The following is a 17,506-nucleotide window of genomic DNA, read 5'->3' as shown; positions in this document are numbered from 1 at the left end:
AGGCCTGAGCCAGTGCAAGTCCGTATGTAAATAAAAAACTGGTTCCAGAGACTGGCATTTGGAAGGTGGGAACCTTTAAGGACAGACTTTGAAATGTGGACTTAGCTGATGTGAGATGATGCAGGTCACCAGGCAACTTGCCATCCTGGCCTCAAGTGTACAGCCCCACTCGGTGGTTTGAAGGGCGCCTATGGGACTTATTGCTGGACTGTGGCTCTAGGGGGATCTAGGTGGTGGTAAGGGTGGCACATTGGCCCTGACTGAGGTCTTGCCAGGCAGAGACAAGCCCTCCATCAAAGATGCCCCTTTGAAAATCGTGAGGGAAGAACTGGGGTCTTACCCTGTAGGGTGGGCCAGTGCTTAGCTTCCCATTAGCACCCCAGCCTCCTCCATGTCTATCTTGGAGGCCTGGGAAGATGAGGGAGGGGGGAGGGGGAGGCCATTCCCTGTGGAACTGAATGAGGCTCTTGTGAGTAAGCCCTGCCCCAAGAAGGGGACTGAAGAGAGAGTGGGATGGAGAGGCTACTGGGAACCCACTGGTGGCTGGACAGATTCCTGCCCTGGGTCAGCATCTTTGGAGATGTCCTGTGGGTAAGTGAATGTACATCCACTCCAGTTGAACTCAACAGCAATGCAACATTTCTCAGATTCACAGGACATTTGAGGACCAAGCAAGACCAGTACTCCAGACTAGAGACTCGGGTATCTGTCCAGGCCCGACTGCTGAACTACAAAACCTATCTATATGGCCCTTCCTGTAAGAAGTTATCTTGAGACTCCCTGGTTAAGATCACCATAAGGCCCTCCATTATTGTTTGTTCTCTTACACTAGGTCCAGGGCTATCTTCCCTGGAGACAGGGGCTCCATGAGGATCAATCCAGGGACTGAGGTCTCTCTGTGACCCAGTGGCTGATACTGCCTTCCTTGCCCACAGTCTGCTGCTTTGATTGTCCCAGTCCCTTGTGGCTCCCCTGAAAGGCCAAGATGCAGAAAGGGCAGATGCTGGGCTACTGTCCCACAAGGAGCCTGGCCCTATCAGTGTCCCATGCACCCTAGCCCAGGGCCAGACATGTGAACTTAAGGCCATCAATCGATACCCAGTGTCAATTACTATTCAACTTGTAGTGTCCAGAAGTGGGAAATTGCAGGTACCCATTTCTCTGGTTGGCAACAGGGCCTCCTGTAGGATCTGGGCTGTGTCTGCCCCCTTCAGGTAGTCCCCAGCATCGCACCATGTGAATTCTCTAGAAGGCTACCCCAGCAAGACCCTAGGGTTCTCTGCCTCTATTACTGGATGGGTGGAAACTCCTGGCCCCTGGGGCTCCCTTATCACCTGGCTGAGGAGGTGATGCCACATGTTGGTCCCTCAGCTTCCCACCTAAAAGGCCACTTGAGACTCTTAGAAGAGAAGTAGCCCCTTGGACAGACAAGAGTTCATACTATGTCTAGAAACTGTGGACCAGACCATTATCTCGGAACCTTGATTTTTTTCCTCAGGAAATTGAAAAATTTTTTTATGACAACTGAGTGTTAAGCAGCTATATACATTGTGTGTGCGTGTGTGTGTGTGTTTCAAGTGAGAGGAGGGGAGATAGACTCCCACATGCGCCCCAACCAGGGTCCACCCCGCAACCCTTGTCTGGGGCCAATGCTCAAATCAGCAGAGCTATTCTCAGCACTTGAGACCAACTTTTGGACTAACTGAGCTATCCTCAGCGCCCTGGGCCACTGTTTGAACCAGGGGAGCCACTGGCTACAAGAGGGGAAGAGAGAGAGAGTAGGGGGAGAGAGAGGGGAATAGAAGCAGATGGTCACTTCTTATGTGTGACCTGACCAGGGATCGAACCTGGGACATCTGCACACAGGCTGATGCTCTATCCACTGAGCAAACCAGCCAAGACTGCATAGTATATATTTAAGAAATGTTTATTCCTGGAGTAGGGGTCATCAGAACTAAGCCTCCAAGGCTGGTGAGGCATTTGCAATTAGGGAAAGCTACCATAGGTGGGGTGGGGGGCAGGGAGCAAGAGCTAAGGCTGGAAGATAGAAAGGAAAGTGAGGGCAAGATGGGACACACACACCCCCGCCGCCCCCCAGCCCAATGTGTCCCTCTGCCTGTCTGCCAGGATGCTCAGAAGTACACAGAGCCCTCGCTGTCTCCTCGGTTGTCGAATTTCTGGATCTCTGCCTTGAGGTGTTTTAGTTTGCTCTTCAGGTAGTGGCAGCGAGCCTGCTTGTCCAGAAAGCTGGGGTCCTGGGCAGGGTGAGAGCCAGCGAAATCCTTGGGCAGTCCAGCCTATGGCTCTCAAGCTGCTTGACCCTTTGCTTTTCCTCTATGAGCCTTACTTTTCTTTCTGTGAAATTGGGCACTACAGGAGTGTCAGGGGTGCAAAGACCAGGCTGTGGGATTCAGGAGGCCATCACTTACCATTCTCTTCTTCTCAAATTCCCTCCAGACACGGGTGGCTACTTGAGCCTCCTTCTGCAAGGGGAGAAGGAGGATAGAGACTCAGGGAGTGTTGGACCCATGCAGAGATGGGGAAACAGGCTCAGAGAGATATAGTGATTCATCTAGGGAGGACTTTAAGCTGATGTTGGCTCATGTGCTGTGGTCGCCACTCAGTCTGGAGGAAGAAGAGTTTGGAGATCTGGACCCATTGGATGCGCAGGAGGCCAAGATCTGGCCCGCCGGAAAGGCTGTGGGGCAAGGATTTCCACCAGGGGGCTCACCTGGCTTCGGGGCAGGGGCAGTGAGGTCAGCAGGGCCTCCAGCTGCTGGAGCTTTGCCTGTGCAGAACTCAACTCCTGCTGGAGCTCCAAGAACTCTGCATACTGGTCCTGGAACACTGCAACATAGCAGCTCCGCTCCCTCTCACTGCTCACCGCTGGGTACTTACTGGGGGGAGGGGGCATTGAAAACAGGGCAGAGTGTGAATGTAAAGAACCCCTGCCTTTCCCCCAATCAGTGTAATTTGTTTTGCTGTGCTCATGCTGGGCTCTCTGCTCAAAATGCTCCTTTTCCATTATTCACTTTTCAACTCTTTCTTATTTTATTTTTTATTTTTATTTATTCATTTTTAGAGAGGAGAGAGAGAGGGAGAGAGAGAGGGAGAGAGAGACAGAGAAGAGAGAAGGGGGAGGAGCAGGAAGCATCAACTCCCATATGTGCCTTGACCAAACAAGCCCAGGGTTTCGAACCGGCAACCTCATCATTTCCAGGTCGATGCTTTATCCACTGCGCCACCACAGGTCAGGCCACTTTTCAAGTCTTATTCATGGTTCAAAGCCCTAGATTCAGTGCCCCTCTCTGTACCCAGTCATCAGCAACCACATGAGGGATACTCACAGCTCATAGTCGGGCACTGGTTGGGGCCTAGGCATATGCCCCCTAGGGATGTATCCAACAGGCTTCTTGGTGCCCAGGATGGTCTGGTAGGGCAGTTCATCCTCAAATACAATCTTTTTGGGCCTTGTACTGTGATCTCCAGGCTGCGGTTGGTACAAAGGTTGGAGGACGCTGGTTTTAAAGCCTATATGCTACAGACGCCTGAATGACGGTTTGGAGTTAAGGAGGGTATCGGGAAGCAGGGGTCCTTTAAACTGAGGGAATGAATCCTTCGCCTAGGCTCGGCCTGGAGACTTCTCCGGTTCAGACTCACCGGGGGCCCCAGGCCAGGGGGGTGGGTCCGCAAGTCCACCTGGGAGCCGTGGGTGTGCGTGGGGGCCCGGGTGGGCATCGACCTCGGAAAGGAGCCGTTTGGGCGTATCGGGGCCGACGGGCGGGTCCTACGGGGGGCGTCGTGGCCCACGCGTGGCGGGGGTGGTCGGTGGGCGGCCTGTGGACACGGAAGAATGACGCACCTGACGGAGGGCACCGCGAGAGAAGCAAACCTTGTGACAGTCAACTCTCCGGCCGCTGGCACGTTTCCCCAGGCCTGTGTATTTGCACGCGATTGGTCCTCAGAGCCCGGCTTCGTAACCCGGAAAGGCGCTGTGGAAATGATCGTGACGACACCGCGCACCCCGGGCCTGGCTCGCCTTAACCCCAGAGAGGCTGCAGCCTCGCCGGCTGCAGCGCGCAGAGCCTACGGACACCGCCCCTGAGAGGCTTCAAGAAACCCCCGCCCGGGTTGCGCGCCGCACGACCGCTCCCGCCCGGGGTCACCTGTCCCAGCGTCCGGGGCTCCGTGCCCGAGTCCACTGTCTGCGCAGCCTGAGTCCGAACTGTGTCTTAACTCGGAGCTGGACCCGACTGGCAGAGGCGCTCCGAAAAGCGGGGGCGGGGCTGACGGGAGGAGAGGGGTTGGTGGCAAGGGGGCGGGGCCTGTCGTGGGAAGTGGACTCACGTCCTGCAAACTCAGGTTTAAGAGCTACGGAGAACCTCGACCTGCTGTGTGTTTGGGGCCGGTGACTTATGCCCTTCTCGGCCTGTTTGTCTGGAAAACCTAATGTTTTTGGCGAACTCGCATTTACCTTATTTACAAGGAAATCATTAAAAAATATATTTATTGTCTTGGCCGGATAGCTCGGTTGGTAGGAGTATCCTCTCTATACGCAAAGGTTCGGGGTTCCATCGCCGGTCAGAGCATATATAGGAACAGATAGATGTTTCTGTCTGTCTTCCTTCTTCTCTCTAAAATCAATCAATCAATAAAAAAATTTCTCTAAATAGCCTGACCTGTGGTGGCGCAGTGGATAAAGCTTCAAGCTAGAACACTGAGGTTGCCAGTTTGAAACCCGGGGCTTACCTGTTCAAGGCACATATGGGAGTTAGTACTTTCTGCTTCTCCCCCCCTTCTCTCTCTCTCTCTCTCTCTCTCTCTCTCCCCTCTCTAAAATAAATAAAATATTTAAAAAGTTTTTTCTCTAAATAACTATAGGTATGTTTAGAAAGTTCGAACAATAGAAAAGATGCATAGGCCAAAGTGATTTTCTCATTCACTCATCTCCAAAAGCAGTACTTAATTGTGCCTCCTGGAGAGATCTCCTCCCTTCCACCCTCCCTCCCTCCCTCCCTTCCATGCTCCTTCCCTCCCTCCTTCTCACCCTTCCTCCCTCCTTCCCTCCCTTCTTCCCTCCCTTCTTCCCTCCCTCCTTACCTTCCTTCTCTCAAGGGGATAGAGAGACAGACTCCAGAGGGGACAGAGAGATAGACTCTTACATACACCTGACCAAGATCCACTAGGCAACCCCCCAGGGCGAGGCTTGAACCAATCTGAGCCACTGGCTACTGGAGAGAAGGGGGAGAAAGAGGGGAAGAGAAGCAGATGGTCGTTTCTCTTGTATGCCCCGACTGGGGATGGAATCCGGGAAGTCTGCACACTGGGCAGATGCTCTATCCACTGAGTCCACCTGCCAGGGCCAAGAGATCTTATTTCAATGACAAACAAATATAAATGTTTTCCTCACTACACACAATACTACTAAAAATATACACATGCAAGTTGATGCTTCCTGTACCTCCCCCCTTCTCTCTCTCCCTTTCTCCCTGTCTCTCCCCTCCCTAAAAATGAATCATTAAAAAAAATATAAACATGCAAATTTCTTTTTTCTTTTGTGACAGAGAGAGGGACAGATAGGGACAGTCAGGAAAGGAGAGAGATGAGATGAGAAGCGTCAATTCTTTGTTGTGGCTCCTTAGTTGTTCATTGATTTCTTTCTCATATGTGCCTTGACTAGAGGGGGCTACAGCAGAACGAGTGACCCCTTGCTCAAGCCAGTGACCTTTGGGCTCAAGTCAGTGACCATTGGGTTATGTCTATGATCCCATGCTCAAGCCAGCAACCCCACCAGCTCAAGCTGGTGAGCCTATGCTCAAGCTGGCAATCTCAAGGTTTCAAACTTGGGTCCTCTGTGTCCCAGTCTGACTCTGTCCACTGCACCACTGCCTGGTCAGGCTACACATGCAAATTTCTTTGGCCATAGGTGGGAGGATTATCTGTGGGATAAGTCCCTAGAAGTGGAATTGCCCAGGCAAAGGGATCTATTTCTTTTAGTTGTTCATTAATTGCTTCTCAGACTTGCCTTGACTAGGGTTGGAGAAGGGGCACTCCAGCCCAGCCAGTGACCCTCCCACCACCCAAACCAGTGACCTTGGGCTCAAGCCAGTGACCCTGGGCTTCAAGCCAGCGACCATGAAATCATGTTGATGAGCCTGTGCTGAAGCCAGCGACTTTGGGGTCTTGAACTCAGGACTTCAGTGTCCCATGTCTAGACTCTACCAACTATGCCACCACTGGCCAGGTGGGACCTATTTCTTTTAATTTGGAAAGATACTGCCAAGTTGTTCTTGATCTTGTGCTATTGATGATCTGACCAGCAGTGAAATAAACACTGGTTTTCTCAAAAACCTCTGCAACCTCAATTTTTAATTTATTTTATTTTTGAATTTTTCTGAAATTAGAAGCAGGGAGGCAGAGAGACAGACTCCTGCATGCGCCCGACCAGGATCCACCGGGCATGTCCACCAGGGGGTGATGCTCTGCCTATCTGGGGCATTTCTACCTTGTGGCTGGAGCCATTCTAGCGCCTGAGGTGGAGGCCATGGAGCCATCCTCAGTGCCCGGGCCAACTTTGCTCCAATGGAGCCTTGGCTGTGGGAGGGGAAGAGAGAGACAGAGAGGAAGGAGAGGGGGGAAGGGTGGAGAAGCAGATGGGCGCTTCTCCTGTGTGCCCTGGCCGGGAATCAAACCCAGGACTTCCACATGCCGGGCATACGCTCTACTGCTGAGCCAACTGGCCAGGGCCTGCAACCTTGATTTTATCACAGTTTTTCCACAAATTTATTTTCAGGTTTTTTTTGTTGTTTTTTTTTTTTTGTTTGTTTGTTTTTTAGCTGGAAATGGGGAGAGACAGTCAGACAGACTCCCGCATGCGCCTGACCAGGATCCACCCGGCACGCCCACCAGGGGCGAAGCTCTGCCCACCAGGGGGCGATGCTCTGCCCCTCCGGGGCGTCGCTCTGCCACGACCAGAGCCACTCTAGCGCCTGGGGCACAGGCCAAGGAGCCATCCCCAGCGCCCGGGCCATCTTTGCTCCAATGGAGCCTTGGCTGCAGGAGGGGAAGAGAGAGACAGAGGGGAAGGAGGGGGGGGGTGGAGAAGCAAATGGGCGCTTCTCCTGTGTGCCCTGGCCGGAAATCGAACCCGGGTCCCCCACACGCCAGGCCGACGCTCTACTGCTGAGCCAACCGGCCAGGGCCAATTTATTTTCAGTTTTAAATCTTGCTCAACCTGATGAGTGAAAAAATTTAAAAACATTTGTATAGCCTGACCAGGGTGGCACAGTGGATAGAGCGTCGGACTGGGATGCAGAGGACCCAGGTTCAAGACCCTGAGGTCACCAGCTTGAGCGCGGGCTCATCTGGTTTGAGCAAAGCTCACCAGCTTGGACTCAATGTTGCTGGCTTGAGCAAGGGGTTCTTCGGTCTGCTGTAGCCTCACGGTCAAGGCACACATGAGAAAGCAACCAATGAACAACTAAAGTGCCATAATGAAAAACTAATAATTGATGCTTCTCATCTCTCTCCGTTCCTGTCTGTTCCTATCTATCCCTCTTTCTGTCTCTGTAAAAAATAAATAAATAAAATAAAAACATTTGTATATCTTTATTTCCTGCAAATCATTTTTGTCTTAATTTTTAGCAGTTTAAAAAAAAACATTGCTTTTAGTCTATGTAGTAAATGCTTCATTTATTTATTTATTTATTTATTTTTACAGAGATAGAGAGTGAGTCAGAGAGAGGGATAGACAGGGACAGACAGGAACAGAGAGAGATGAGAAGCATCAATTATTAGATTTTCATTGCACGTTGCAACACCTTAGTTGTTTATTGATTGCTTTCTCATATGTGCCTTGACCGAGGGCCTTCAGCAGACCGAGTAGCTCCTTGTTGGAGCCAGCGACCTTGGGTTCAAGCTAGTGGGCTTTTGCTCAAACCAGATAAGCCCGCGCTCAAGCTGGCGACTTCGGGGTCTCGAACCTGGGTCCTCTGCATCCCAGATCGACGCTCTATCCACTGCGCCACTGCCTGGTCAGGCTAGCAGCTTTCTATAGGAGGAAATTAGTTTAACCAGATAGTGATCTTCTTTGTTGCTATTATAAATGGGATCTTTCAACAGATTTTGCAGCTTTTTAAAGTGTTCTTTGTCTTATTTATTTGAGAGACAGGAAGGGAGATGAGAAACATCAACTCAGTTCCTCACTTTAGTTGTTTATTGATTGCTTCTTACACATACCGTGATGGGCACTCAAGCTGAGCCAGTCCCTTGCTCAAGCTGGAGACCCCATGCTCAAACTGGTGAGCTTGCACTCTGCCAGCAACCTCAGCATCCCAGGTTGCTGCTCTATCCACTGCGCCACCGCCTGGTCAGGCTGGTTTTGTTTTCTGATGCATTTCTGTGGTTATTGAGTCTTCCTAATATTGAACCTGGGTCTCAGGCATGAACCTTCTTTTCATGATCTAATTTTAAAAAGCTGCCACAGCCTGACCTGTGGTGGCACAGTGGATAAAGCGTCGACCTGGAAGGCTGAGGTTGCTGGTTTGAAATCCTGGGCTTGCCTGGTCAAGGCACATCTGGAAGTTGATGCTTCCTGGTCCTCCCCCATCCTCTCTCTCTCACTTCTCTAAAATTAATAAATAGTATCTTTAAAAAAAAAGTCACCACTAGAACTTCTAAATAGTTCTACCTGTTGGTTTTGCATCTGTGTCAATGGGGGTCCATGAAGTTACCTCCATGCGTGTCCCAAGGTGCCTGCTCATGCTCCCAAGGGTCTGAAACAGATACTTCCTGTGGACCTGTCCACCCTCCCTCACTGAGCTGCCCTGGTCATCACCCTTCCAGGTTTTGCCCTCAAAGTCTGATGTTGGGGTGGGCAGAGGCCAGGACCCACCATTATCCTGGACTCCCATTCATAATCTCTTCCAGGGTCCAAATACATACCCTTCAGTTCTCATGTGAAATGATCAGACTATGGCCTAGGCAGGGCAGGGACTCCACTGACTCGCCTGTGTTTGCTGAATGACTGTGTGAAGCATCTGCACTGTCCTGAGAGCTTAGGCTGTGCTGAGCACTGTCCCAAATTACCACCTTTAATCATGAGGAAGACCTAACATTAATGCCCCTTCCTCCAGGATGACCTCTAGGCACTGCCCCCTTCCTACTCTAACTCCAGGCCTCACCCTTACTCTACATGGCTGAAGGCACCATGTTCAGTTCTGACTCTACCAGGCTGGGGGTTCCTGGGGCTTCTAGGGATCTCCCCTTGAACAGTGTGGGGTAGGTTACAGGGGCAAATGGGTGGGGCGGTGCCGAGTCACCACCCTTGCCCTCAGCCTGATCTTCTTCCTCCCTTACTCATGTAGTCTTTGTGGCTCTCAGAAGCTTCCAAAGGCCTTCCCATCTTGTTATCTACCCTCAAGGGTTTCTGTGGACAGGGGTGGAGGGCAGATAGAGGACAGATGGGGTGGGCCAGTTAGGTCTTTATTTGAGTTTTGGCATGATACGGATGAAGAGAATCATGCTGATGAAAATGAAGCAGACAATGATAAGCATGGCCCAAAGCAGCCAGTTGACTGATTTCTGCGTGTGCTGCTCCAGTCGCTCTGATTCCGTCTTCAGCTTCTCCAGGTTCTGGTCAGCCATCTTGAGTGAGTGCGACAGGGTCTATGCATGAGGTGGGAAGAATATCAACAGAACTGAGGCCAAGTGCAGCTTCTCCCTACTGCCCTGGGACAAGTCAACTCCTCTTGGCCCTTGCTGGTACTGTTTCCTCTGCTAGGAATGCCATTTTTGCCTTCTACCAAACTCCTATTTACCTAGTCAAGTCCCAGCCACAATGTCTCTCTATTGGGAAATCTTTTCTGATGCCCAGGGCAGAAGCTGCAGAGTTCCCGTAGTCCTCATACCTGGTTGTCCTTCTTGATGACACTCTGGGCAGCCAGTGTGTTGGTCTTAAGGCTCCGGGCCAGGCCTAGCATTTCTTCTGCTAACTTCTCCTGGAGGTTCTGGTGTTGTTGCAGGACAACGTCTAGCTCAGCTGCCGACTGCTTCTCATCCCCTGTCCTGGGCCCTGCCACCCCACTGACCTCACATATGAGATGGGATGGGGGGTAAGGAAAGACACATACGTGTTCCCAGGGAACCCAGAGGTTATGGCTGCACACACTTGCCCTACTTGGGGCTCAGTTTCCCCTTCTTTGCTTTGGCTTCTGGGTAAAGCATTCCCAGAAGTGGCATCTGATGGGTGATGTAGATGCTTGTGGTAGTTCTTCAGTGTTCCCAGGTTTGTCCAGCCCTCCTCCCCCCATAGTGCTGCCCAAGGGCTGAAGACACTCACGTTCTCTTCCTCATGTCCAGCTTGGGCTCTGGAAGAGGAACAGGTCAAAGAACAGGCAGAAAGGAGAGTATTGGTTTTCTGTTGTAGCTTCTTGACCATTACCTGGGATGGGTCAGCTACGCATTGGCCCTTTCCCAAGTTGTCTGCTGCCCAGCAGTCTTCTGATCACGTCTCAAAGCTCTAGCTCAAATGCCCTCATTGGGATGTTTTCCTCACCCCCGCCAGGCTTCCCCTGGCCCAGGTCCTTCCCTCCTGTTTACTCTGGGGAACAACTCCTTTGACCCAGCTTCCCCCTTCAGACATGGCTTGGTGATGCCCTCAGGGATACTCCCTGGGCTGTGGAGGACCTTGTGGGAGTCAGACGAGACAGAAGGGATAAAGAACATCAAGGACACATGTCAACCCAGGCAGCTGGGACTTGAGTCCTGTTCTGCTCAGCGTGACTCACCTCCAGTAGAGTCCTGTGGGGAAAAAGGGCCAGGCAGAAAGTCACCCACCTTGTCATGCCCCTAAAACTGTCCTTGCTGCTCTCAGAACCTCTCCACCCTTATTCATGTGCCTGGGCAAGTCCTGTGACCTCTGAACCTCAGTTTCCTCATTTATAAACTGGTAATAACAACAGCATATATTTTGAACAGGTTAGCTGATCTATATAAAGTACTCAGAAAGGCACCTGACACCCTATTTTACAGATGAAAAAAATCTCGTCTTTGTGGCCCATGCCAAGTGCAAGCCAGGAACCAAACCTTGCACTGGGCCAATTCTGTGGCTTAACCAAACATGTGCCACTTTTGCCTTGTACCAAACAAACTGCTACTCCTCTAGCAGAGCCCTGGCTAGAATGCCCCTCTATTGGGAAGCCTTGTTTTATGGCCTGGGGAGAGGCCCCCAAGATTCCTGCACATGACAATTATTGTTCTGGACACCCCCAGGCCCTGAACTCCTGTCCCTGACCAAAGCATTTCCAATGACCAGGGAGGGAGACGTACCATGCCTAGCAGCTCACTCCTCATCTCGCTGGTGTACCGGGCCCGCGACTGCAGATGTACCGTCTTGGTGGCGGGCACCCGCTCCCTGGCTGTGGTTGGTACTCGGCCGGGGGCCAGGAACTGGTTGGCTAGTGCCTTCTCTGAGGAGGAGGTCTATAGTAGAGGGAAGAGGGTCACCACAGGGGCAGGTCTTGGGGACTCAGGAGAGCCCGATGAAGGCTGAGGAAGCTGAGGAAGACAGACTCTTGTGCTTACCAGCTTCTCCGCCTGCAGCATCCCCTTCAGAAAGTCAACCTTGCGGGAATACTCATTGATCACCTCTGAGGCTGGTTTGCTGAAGGTAAGAAGTGGGAAAAGCATACCTGCCCGCTGTCCCCAGTTCAAGGAAGGGATCCAGCAAGAACTGGCACCTAGCGGTCCCAAAACAGAACCTGCCCCAGTGGCCTACACTCCCACCCGGATTTGAAGCCCCCTTGGCTGCTTACACTCACCTTGCCTGGGCTTTCAGAGCCTGCAGCATGTCATCGAGGGCTCCCACGTACTGGGGAGGAAAAGCAGGTGTCGGCCGGGTACCCCCATTTCTCCCCTTCTTGTTCGAAGGAGGCAGAGACCAAGAGGGTTTGGGGCTAGGACGCGGGGAGGGGGGCGGAAAGCGGGAGGGTTCAGTGTCAAGGAAGCTGGATCAGCTGAGCTCCAGGGTCTAAAGCGGACGTGGAGAACCACACCGGAAGGGGCGTGGCCATTCTGGCTAATGGGGTTTGGGAAGTCCGGCTACTAACCCCCGGCACCACCCTACGGGATTGGAGCTCTGAGCGGTAATGCAGGCTTCCCCACCTTTTCCAGACGCCACTCGTCCGGGTCTCGCTTCTCAGCTGCCATCGCCTCGCAGCGGCACAACAGCCGCACCAGGTTCAGTTCCAGCCTCGACGCAGCCATCGCTAACCGGCCGTACCCCACCCCTTCCGCCGGCGCCATCTTAAGGGAGGGCGGAAGTGCCTCATTCGTTTCTTGTACCACTTGTAGGGCGGGAGATGTCTCGTTTGAAGGAGGGGCCTCTCTGTCCTTATTTTACTCAGGGCCCAATCTCTAGCTGTTCTAGTGAGCATCTTAACCCTTCAGAGTTGAGAGGACCAGATCCTTCCGTGTCAGGCCCACTTGCAACGCGCCCTGTACTCATTCCTTTCCCCTGCTCAGAATTCCTCCACCACACTCACTCCTGAGTGGGTTCTTCTCACACTTCTCCCATACCAGGCAGCTTTCCCCGATTTCTTTCCTGGGGGTGGTGGGGGAGGGAGGTGTAAGTCATGGCCTTGGACTTAGGAATCCAGGGTTTGGAGGGCCGTCCAAACTTAAGCGGTTATGAGTTTATGGGTCTCAGCTCTGACTCAACCCTCCTGCCGTTTTTTTAGCGTTTCCTCCCTTGGGAAATGGACAGTGGGCAGAGCAGTGTCTGTCTCAAGGAGGTCAGTTTAGCTGTTGGAGTGAGAGAGGGGGCTGGGTCACCCCTAAGGTTTAGACCCCCATTTAAAGAACCAGTTCCAGCTCACCGGGCCCCCAGGGAACCAAGGCCCATCCTGCAAGCCCCTCCTGGAGTGGACAGGGATGGAGACTTCCCAGGACCGACCCTAGAATGCAACCCTTTTATATTCCCAGACCTCAGGTCACCTGTGTTCCGATTAGACAAGTAAGCCTGGTGTCCTAACAGCATACAATGGAGACCAAACCCAGAATGGATAAAAGGAGGCTCTAGAGGCAGACTCAGTAGGTTTTGAATCCCAGCCACCCCCAATCCCAGGATATGACCTTGGACAAGCCACCCCTCATCCCACCCCATCTCTTCTGCATGTGGAGTTCTTCACCCTCCCCCACCTGCATCTCTTCTGCATGTGGAGTTCTTCACCTTCCCCAACCTGCATCTCTTCTGCATGTGGAGTTCTTCACCCTCCCCAACCTGCATCTCTTCTGCATGCGGAGTTCTTCACCCTCCCCCACCTGCTAGCCAGGTCTTACTGGCTGCTCACCCTCATGGGCCCCACCAGCCAGCTGATTGCCACAACTGCCTTTGTATTTGCAGCCTGGGAGCTTGTCTGTGGGGAGATTGCTCCTGGCTCTCTGAGGCCCACCAATAACTGCCCCTATCCCTCAGGATGGATGGTCCTGGTTGGGGTAGGCTGGGTGCTGAAACAGGGCAACAAGAGGCAGCTCCCATGACAGCAGGCTCTTCTCAGTGAATGCAGCTCTAGCAACTCTATGCTCCCTCTGGTGTCCGGACCAATGTACATGCACCTCCAGCAGGTCCAACTCCCTCAAGTGAGGAGTAGGTGTGAGATTCCGTGTTTGCTGGAGAATCAAGGCAAGTGCTCCCTGCTCCTCCAACCCACAGCAGGTATTACATGCACGCACTTCTTGGGCACTTTTTATTTCACATGGTTTTTAGGACAATGCCTCTAGTCCCAGACCCAGGGTCATTTGTCCAGGTGTTCAGGGAGTGAGTGGAGCCTGAGAGCGAGCCCCGCTCCAGAGATCCCCAGGCTGCCACTGTAGGGACACGCAAACCCGGGCCTTGCTCTCCTAGCCCATGAGCAGTCCTGAGTTCCTGTTATGCCACATGGGGCAGGCAGCACTAAAGGTGGCCTCCTCCATTCAGTAAACAGTGGAGTGATAGCCACAGTTGAGTCTCCCTGGATGTCAGGTCTGTGGTACCCCAGGTGGAGGCTGTCTGTCCCTCACCTCATGTCCTCACTTCAAACAACAGCCTGGATCACCAAGGAAGGCTCTACTGCTCCTTTGAATCCATATGGGCCAGGTGGCTTCTGGCCGGGCCCGAGGACGATACCCAGACTGGGGGCAGTCAGGTGCCCCAATTGTTCAAATCCCTTGTTCAAGCTGCTCTCAGTGTGAGGTGAGCCTCCGAGATGAGGTGGCCATGTGGGCCCCACTCTGAATTTTGTGTCCAGGTTATAAAGGCGAGGCAGGGCATTAATATAAAAGTTTGTACATACACATATAAAAAACAATTTGGTCTTCTGTTAGGCTGTTACAATTTGAAGTTATGTAAACAGGCACAAAGTAACAGTTAAATGTAAAACCGTACAAAAGGGGGGGCAAAAGGCCAGGTACCCGCTGGGGTTTGGGGTTCTGGGCAGTACATTTGTGTGACACTGGGGCTCGGCCCCAGGCACTGCCCCAGCATGGACTCTGCAGTTGAAGCCGGTGTCAACCTCACATCGCTCGAGCTTTTCATTCCAGCCCCTTCTCGGAGAGTTGAACGTTGGCTCTGGAGCTCTGGCACAGGGCCATCCTCAGATGTTCACTCTGGCACTGTGGGCCCTCAGCCATTGTCCTGGCCTGAGGTGGGGGGCAGGTAGTAGGTAGGGGGGTCTGAGTACCTCCGCTTGGCCCCAGGTGGCTGGTCGTCCTTGTCTGGGGGTTCCCGAATGTCCTGCACAGGCAGGTGTGCACCCGGTGTGATATACACAGAGTGTACTTGGTCCGGGCGGCGGGCAGGTGGCTCCCGACGCCTCACTGGGGCGGCAGTCTCCTGGGCACCTGGTGCCTGGCCAGGGAGGTAGGAGGGCAGGCCAGGTGGGAGCTTGATGTTGGCCGTGGGCATGATGGGGGTCCGCCGGGGGGTCTTCACTCTGACCGTCATGAAGGACGACGGCCTTCGTCTTGGGAGGGCAGCCACCTCAGGGAGGGGGCTTGGGGCGGGTGTGCTGGGGCAAGGGAGAGCAGGTGCGGGGGGCCCTTTTGAGAGACAGATGGCAGGGTTACTGCAGCTTCAGGGCTAGCAGACAGACCCTCACTCGGGGCCTGGGGGTGGACATGGGAGGAAAAAAGCAGACGCTACCTTAATACTGACCTTCCGAGGTCCCCCGCCCGGTCCGCTCCTCCAATAGGCTCTCGGTGCTGGCTGATGTCTCTGAGTCCAGGTTCTCCTCATCAGAGCCTCGAGGGTCCAGCTCTGGCAGCCGGTAGGTGATGTCCTCCCTGGGTATGAGGGGTGTGTGTCACACATCCAAGGCTGTTCCCATGGTGAAAGACCACCATCTCACGGAAAGTGCCAGGATGGTAGGGGATAGAGCAGGCCATCCTGGTCCTGGATGGGGCTCCATGCGCCCAGCGACCCCTAGCCCAGTGGTCGGCAAACCATGGCTCACGGGCCACATGCAGCTCTTTGGCCCCTTGAGTGTTTAGCAAAGGCCAGCTTAGGAGTACCTTAATTAAGTTAATAACAGTGTACCTACCTATATAGTTTAAGTTTAAAAAATTAGGTTCTCAAAAGAAATTTCAATCGTTGTACCGTTGATATTTGGCTCTGCTGACTAATGAGTTTGCCGACCACTGCCCTAGCCCCAATGCATACCTGGTTCATAATGCCCCTGGACCTCCAAGCTCACTGTAGGAAGGTGTCAGGTTGCTGAGGGAAGCCAGGCATCTGGCCCAATAGTGAGCAAGTGAGGAGCTCTTGCCTTTGCATATGTTGTTTCCTCTGCCTGGAGCACCCTACTCTGCAAGACTAGGGTGGCCTGGTACCCTGGCTCACATCTGTTCCTCTGGCATGACTTCTGAGTAGTACTCCCTTTCACACTCACATCTTGACTGGACATAAATTAGTTACCCTAGTTAAGGCCACCTTTAAGACAAAGTCTGAACATCACTCATGTTGTCCTTTTTTTCTTGTGGGCCACCATGGTTCCCTGTGGTCAAGCACAGGGTTTAAATAGAGCCCCAGGCCGTGTTTTAGTACAGCAGCACCCCATAAGGTGGGTACATTGGCCCCCTAATGGCCAGTTTCCCTATGCACAGTGGAGAGACCAGTGGATGGGGGCCAGATGGTGCACACGACGGTGGGAAGGGGGCAGAGGGACACTTGCTTCTCCTCCTTGATGGACTGGATCTGCTCGATGAGGATCTCCTTTTCCCGGTCCTTGTCATGGCTGGCTGCTGGCTCCTCCGGCAGTACCCCCAGCTCCTCTGGGCCACTGCTGCTTCCCTGGGCTGTGGGGCTCTTGTTCTGCAACAGAGAAGCAGCAGATTGGCCAGCCCCTCCAGGGGGGTGGAGAGAGGGTGGCAAGCATAGTTCTGGGGGAGGTTAGTTCTGCTGTGGATGGCTGGGCTTAGGCTTCTCCAGGGACCACTCAGAGACTGAGGGGCCCAAGCACAGCTGATTAGTTGTCCTCAGCACAGGTGGTCAGCAGGCAGCAGGCCTCCCCCAGCATGCACTTCCAGAGATTAGGACATGCTGGGCCTATTCTATGAGGACCCTGGGGGCAGAGGGGAACCCCAGCATGCACTGCACCAAAGACATGCAGGGTGGGCTCACCAATTGCATACATACCAGGACCCCCTCATAAGGAGACGAAAACCCCAGTTTGAGAGGCCATGGCTGGGGGGAGAGGTAAACAGAGGGGGACCACATGGAACCACAACCAAGATGCTGGTTGTGTCACGGACACTGAGCCATATCTGACTGTGGGGACAAGGACAGGGTGCTCCCATGGAAGCCCAGGACCTGTCCTCTTAAATCCTAACCCCCCCTTACTCTTGTGACACTTCTGTGGGATTGGTCCCCTATGGATGAGGCCCAAGTCAGCAAGACCAGGGCTGGAAAATGAAACACCACCAAATAGGTGACAGGTCTCCCATTAACCTGAGAGGGAAAGTTGGTTTAAGATAGAAAGGGTGCTGGTCATTTGGTTGAGGGAGAAACTGGCCCCTAATCAAGCTGCCACAGGCCCCTGGCCAGGCTGCCTGTGGCCAGGGGTGTATATGGTAAGGGAAGTGAGACCCCGCCCTGATGCCCATCCTCCACTCACACTCACACAGGGCCATTCCCACCTAGGCCAGATTCTGATCACAGCTCTGCCAAGGCCTCACCCCACATATGCTCACAGTGTTCTGTCGCAGGAGGGAGAGCCTACGGAAGGCGATGCTCTCAGCAGCCTCCAGCTGGCTGATCTCCTCCATTTTCACCTTGTACTTCCTCATCTGTTCCTTAATCAGCATCTCCACGCACCTGTGGAGAAGGCCCACCAACAGGGCAACTCAGTTATAGCCCCAGAGATGGCTGGCCTAGGGACTTCGTAGTCAGATAGGTGCTGGCTGGAGATGGCACCGTGGCCAAGGAAGAGACCCATCCAGAAACCAGGCAGGGCCAGTGACATGGCTGAAGCTC

The 17,506-nt window shown here is 53.3% G+C and overlaps 3 protein-coding genes across 24 annotated transcripts in view; all 3 read right to left on the bottom strand.

Moving 5' to 3' along the window:
• Positions 1-1,911: 1,911 nt before the first annotated feature.
• On the bottom strand, positions 1,912-4,285 carry OCEL1 (occludin/ELL domain containing 1). Of its 4 annotated transcripts, none has more exons than XM_066361061.1 (6): positions 4,167-4,285; positions 3,661-3,837; positions 3,348-3,538; positions 2,732-2,897; positions 2,430-2,483; positions 1,912-2,255 (listed from the first exon to the last, which is right to left on the bottom strand). In XM_066361061.1, the coding sequence occupies exons 2-6, from the start codon at positions 3,736-3,738 to the stop codon at positions 2,133-2,135; spliced, it is 612 nt and encodes a 203-aa protein (XP_066217158.1). In that variant the 5' UTR covers positions 3,739-3,837; positions 4,167-4,285; the 3' UTR covers positions 1,912-2,132. The 4 variants fall into 4 exon arrangements, with proteins under 4 accessions (XP_066217158.1, XP_066217159.1, XP_066217161.1 ...); XM_066361062.1 differs by having other exon boundaries at positions 3,348-3,490; XM_066361064.1 differs by having other exon boundaries at positions 2,255-2,355.
• A 5,182-nt stretch (positions 4,286-9,467) lies between these two features.
• On the bottom strand, positions 9,468-12,305 carry USE1 (unconventional SNARE in the ER 1). Its single transcript, XM_066349202.1, has 8 exons — positions 12,163-12,305; positions 11,820-11,869; positions 11,584-11,662; positions 11,329-11,481; positions 10,788-10,800; positions 10,340-10,367; positions 9,909-10,083; positions 9,468-9,666 (listed from the first exon to the last, which is right to left on the bottom strand). Exons 1-8 carry the CDS (start codon positions 12,301-12,303, stop codon positions 9,484-9,486), a joined length of 822 nt encoding a protein of 273 aa, XP_066205299.1. The 5' UTR covers positions 12,304-12,305; the 3' UTR covers positions 9,468-9,483.
• A 1,426-nt stretch (positions 12,306-13,731) lies between these two features.
• Positions 13,732-17,506, bottom strand: part of MYO9B (myosin IXB) — an 89,246-nt gene continuing 85,471 nt past the window's right edge. For 10 of the 19 annotated variants that reach the window (XM_066348953.1, XM_066349036.1, XM_066349014.1 and 7 more), the window contains 5 exons: positions 17,224-17,347; positions 16,655-16,717; positions 16,202-16,345; positions 15,191-15,314; positions 13,732-15,075 (listed from right to left, as the gene is read on the bottom strand). In XM_066348953.1, the coding sequence (XP_066205050.1) occupies positions 14,660-15,075; positions 15,191-15,314; positions 16,202-16,345; positions 16,655-16,717; positions 17,224-17,347 (871 nt within the window). In that variant the 3' untranslated portion in view covers positions 13,732-14,659. Of the gene's footprint in view, positions 15,076-15,178; positions 15,315-16,201; positions 16,346-16,654; positions 16,718-17,208; positions 17,348-17,506 lie in introns of all 19 variants that reach the window. The other 9 variants (XM_066348982.1, XM_066349103.1, XM_066348989.1 and 6 more) reach the window with 6 other exon arrangements.

The sequence above is a fragment of the Saccopteryx leptura genome, chromosome 1 (genome assembly GCF_036850995.1).
Source record: "Saccopteryx leptura isolate mSacLep1 chromosome 1, mSacLep1_pri_phased_curated, whole genome shotgun sequence".
Lineage (NCBI taxonomy): Eukaryota > Metazoa > Chordata > Mammalia > Chiroptera > Emballonuridae > Saccopteryx > Saccopteryx leptura.
This window is presented reverse-complemented; position numbering and strand designations above follow the sequence as displayed.

Bases quoted from the DNA above. Each gene is read 5' to 3' on its own strand.
- OCEL1 (XM_066361061.1), bottom strand. From the start codon at position 3,738: ATGCCCACCCGGGCCCCCACGCACACCCACGGCTCCCAGGTGGACTTG. The intron at 3,539-3,660 runs GTGAGTCTGAAC...AGGCGTCTGTAG, and splicing joins CCCCTGGCCTGGGGCCCCCG to CATATAGGCTTTAAAACCAG. The intron at 2,256-2,429 runs GTAAGTGATGGC...CACCCTGCCCAG, and splicing joins AATTTGAGAAGAAGAGAATG to GACCCCAGCTTTCTGGACAA.
- USE1 (XM_066349202.1), bottom strand. From the start codon at position 12,303: ATGGCGCCGGCGGAAGGGGTGGGGTACGGCCGGTTAGCGATGGCTGCG. The intron at 11,870-12,162 runs GTGGGGAAGCCT...TTTCCTCCCCAG, and splicing joins ACGAGTGGCGTCTGGAAAAG to TACGTGGGAGCCCTCGATGA. The intron at 9,667-9,908 runs GTATGAGGACTA...CCTCATGCATAG, and splicing joins TCATCAAGAAGGACAACCAG to ACCCTGTCGCACTCACTCAA.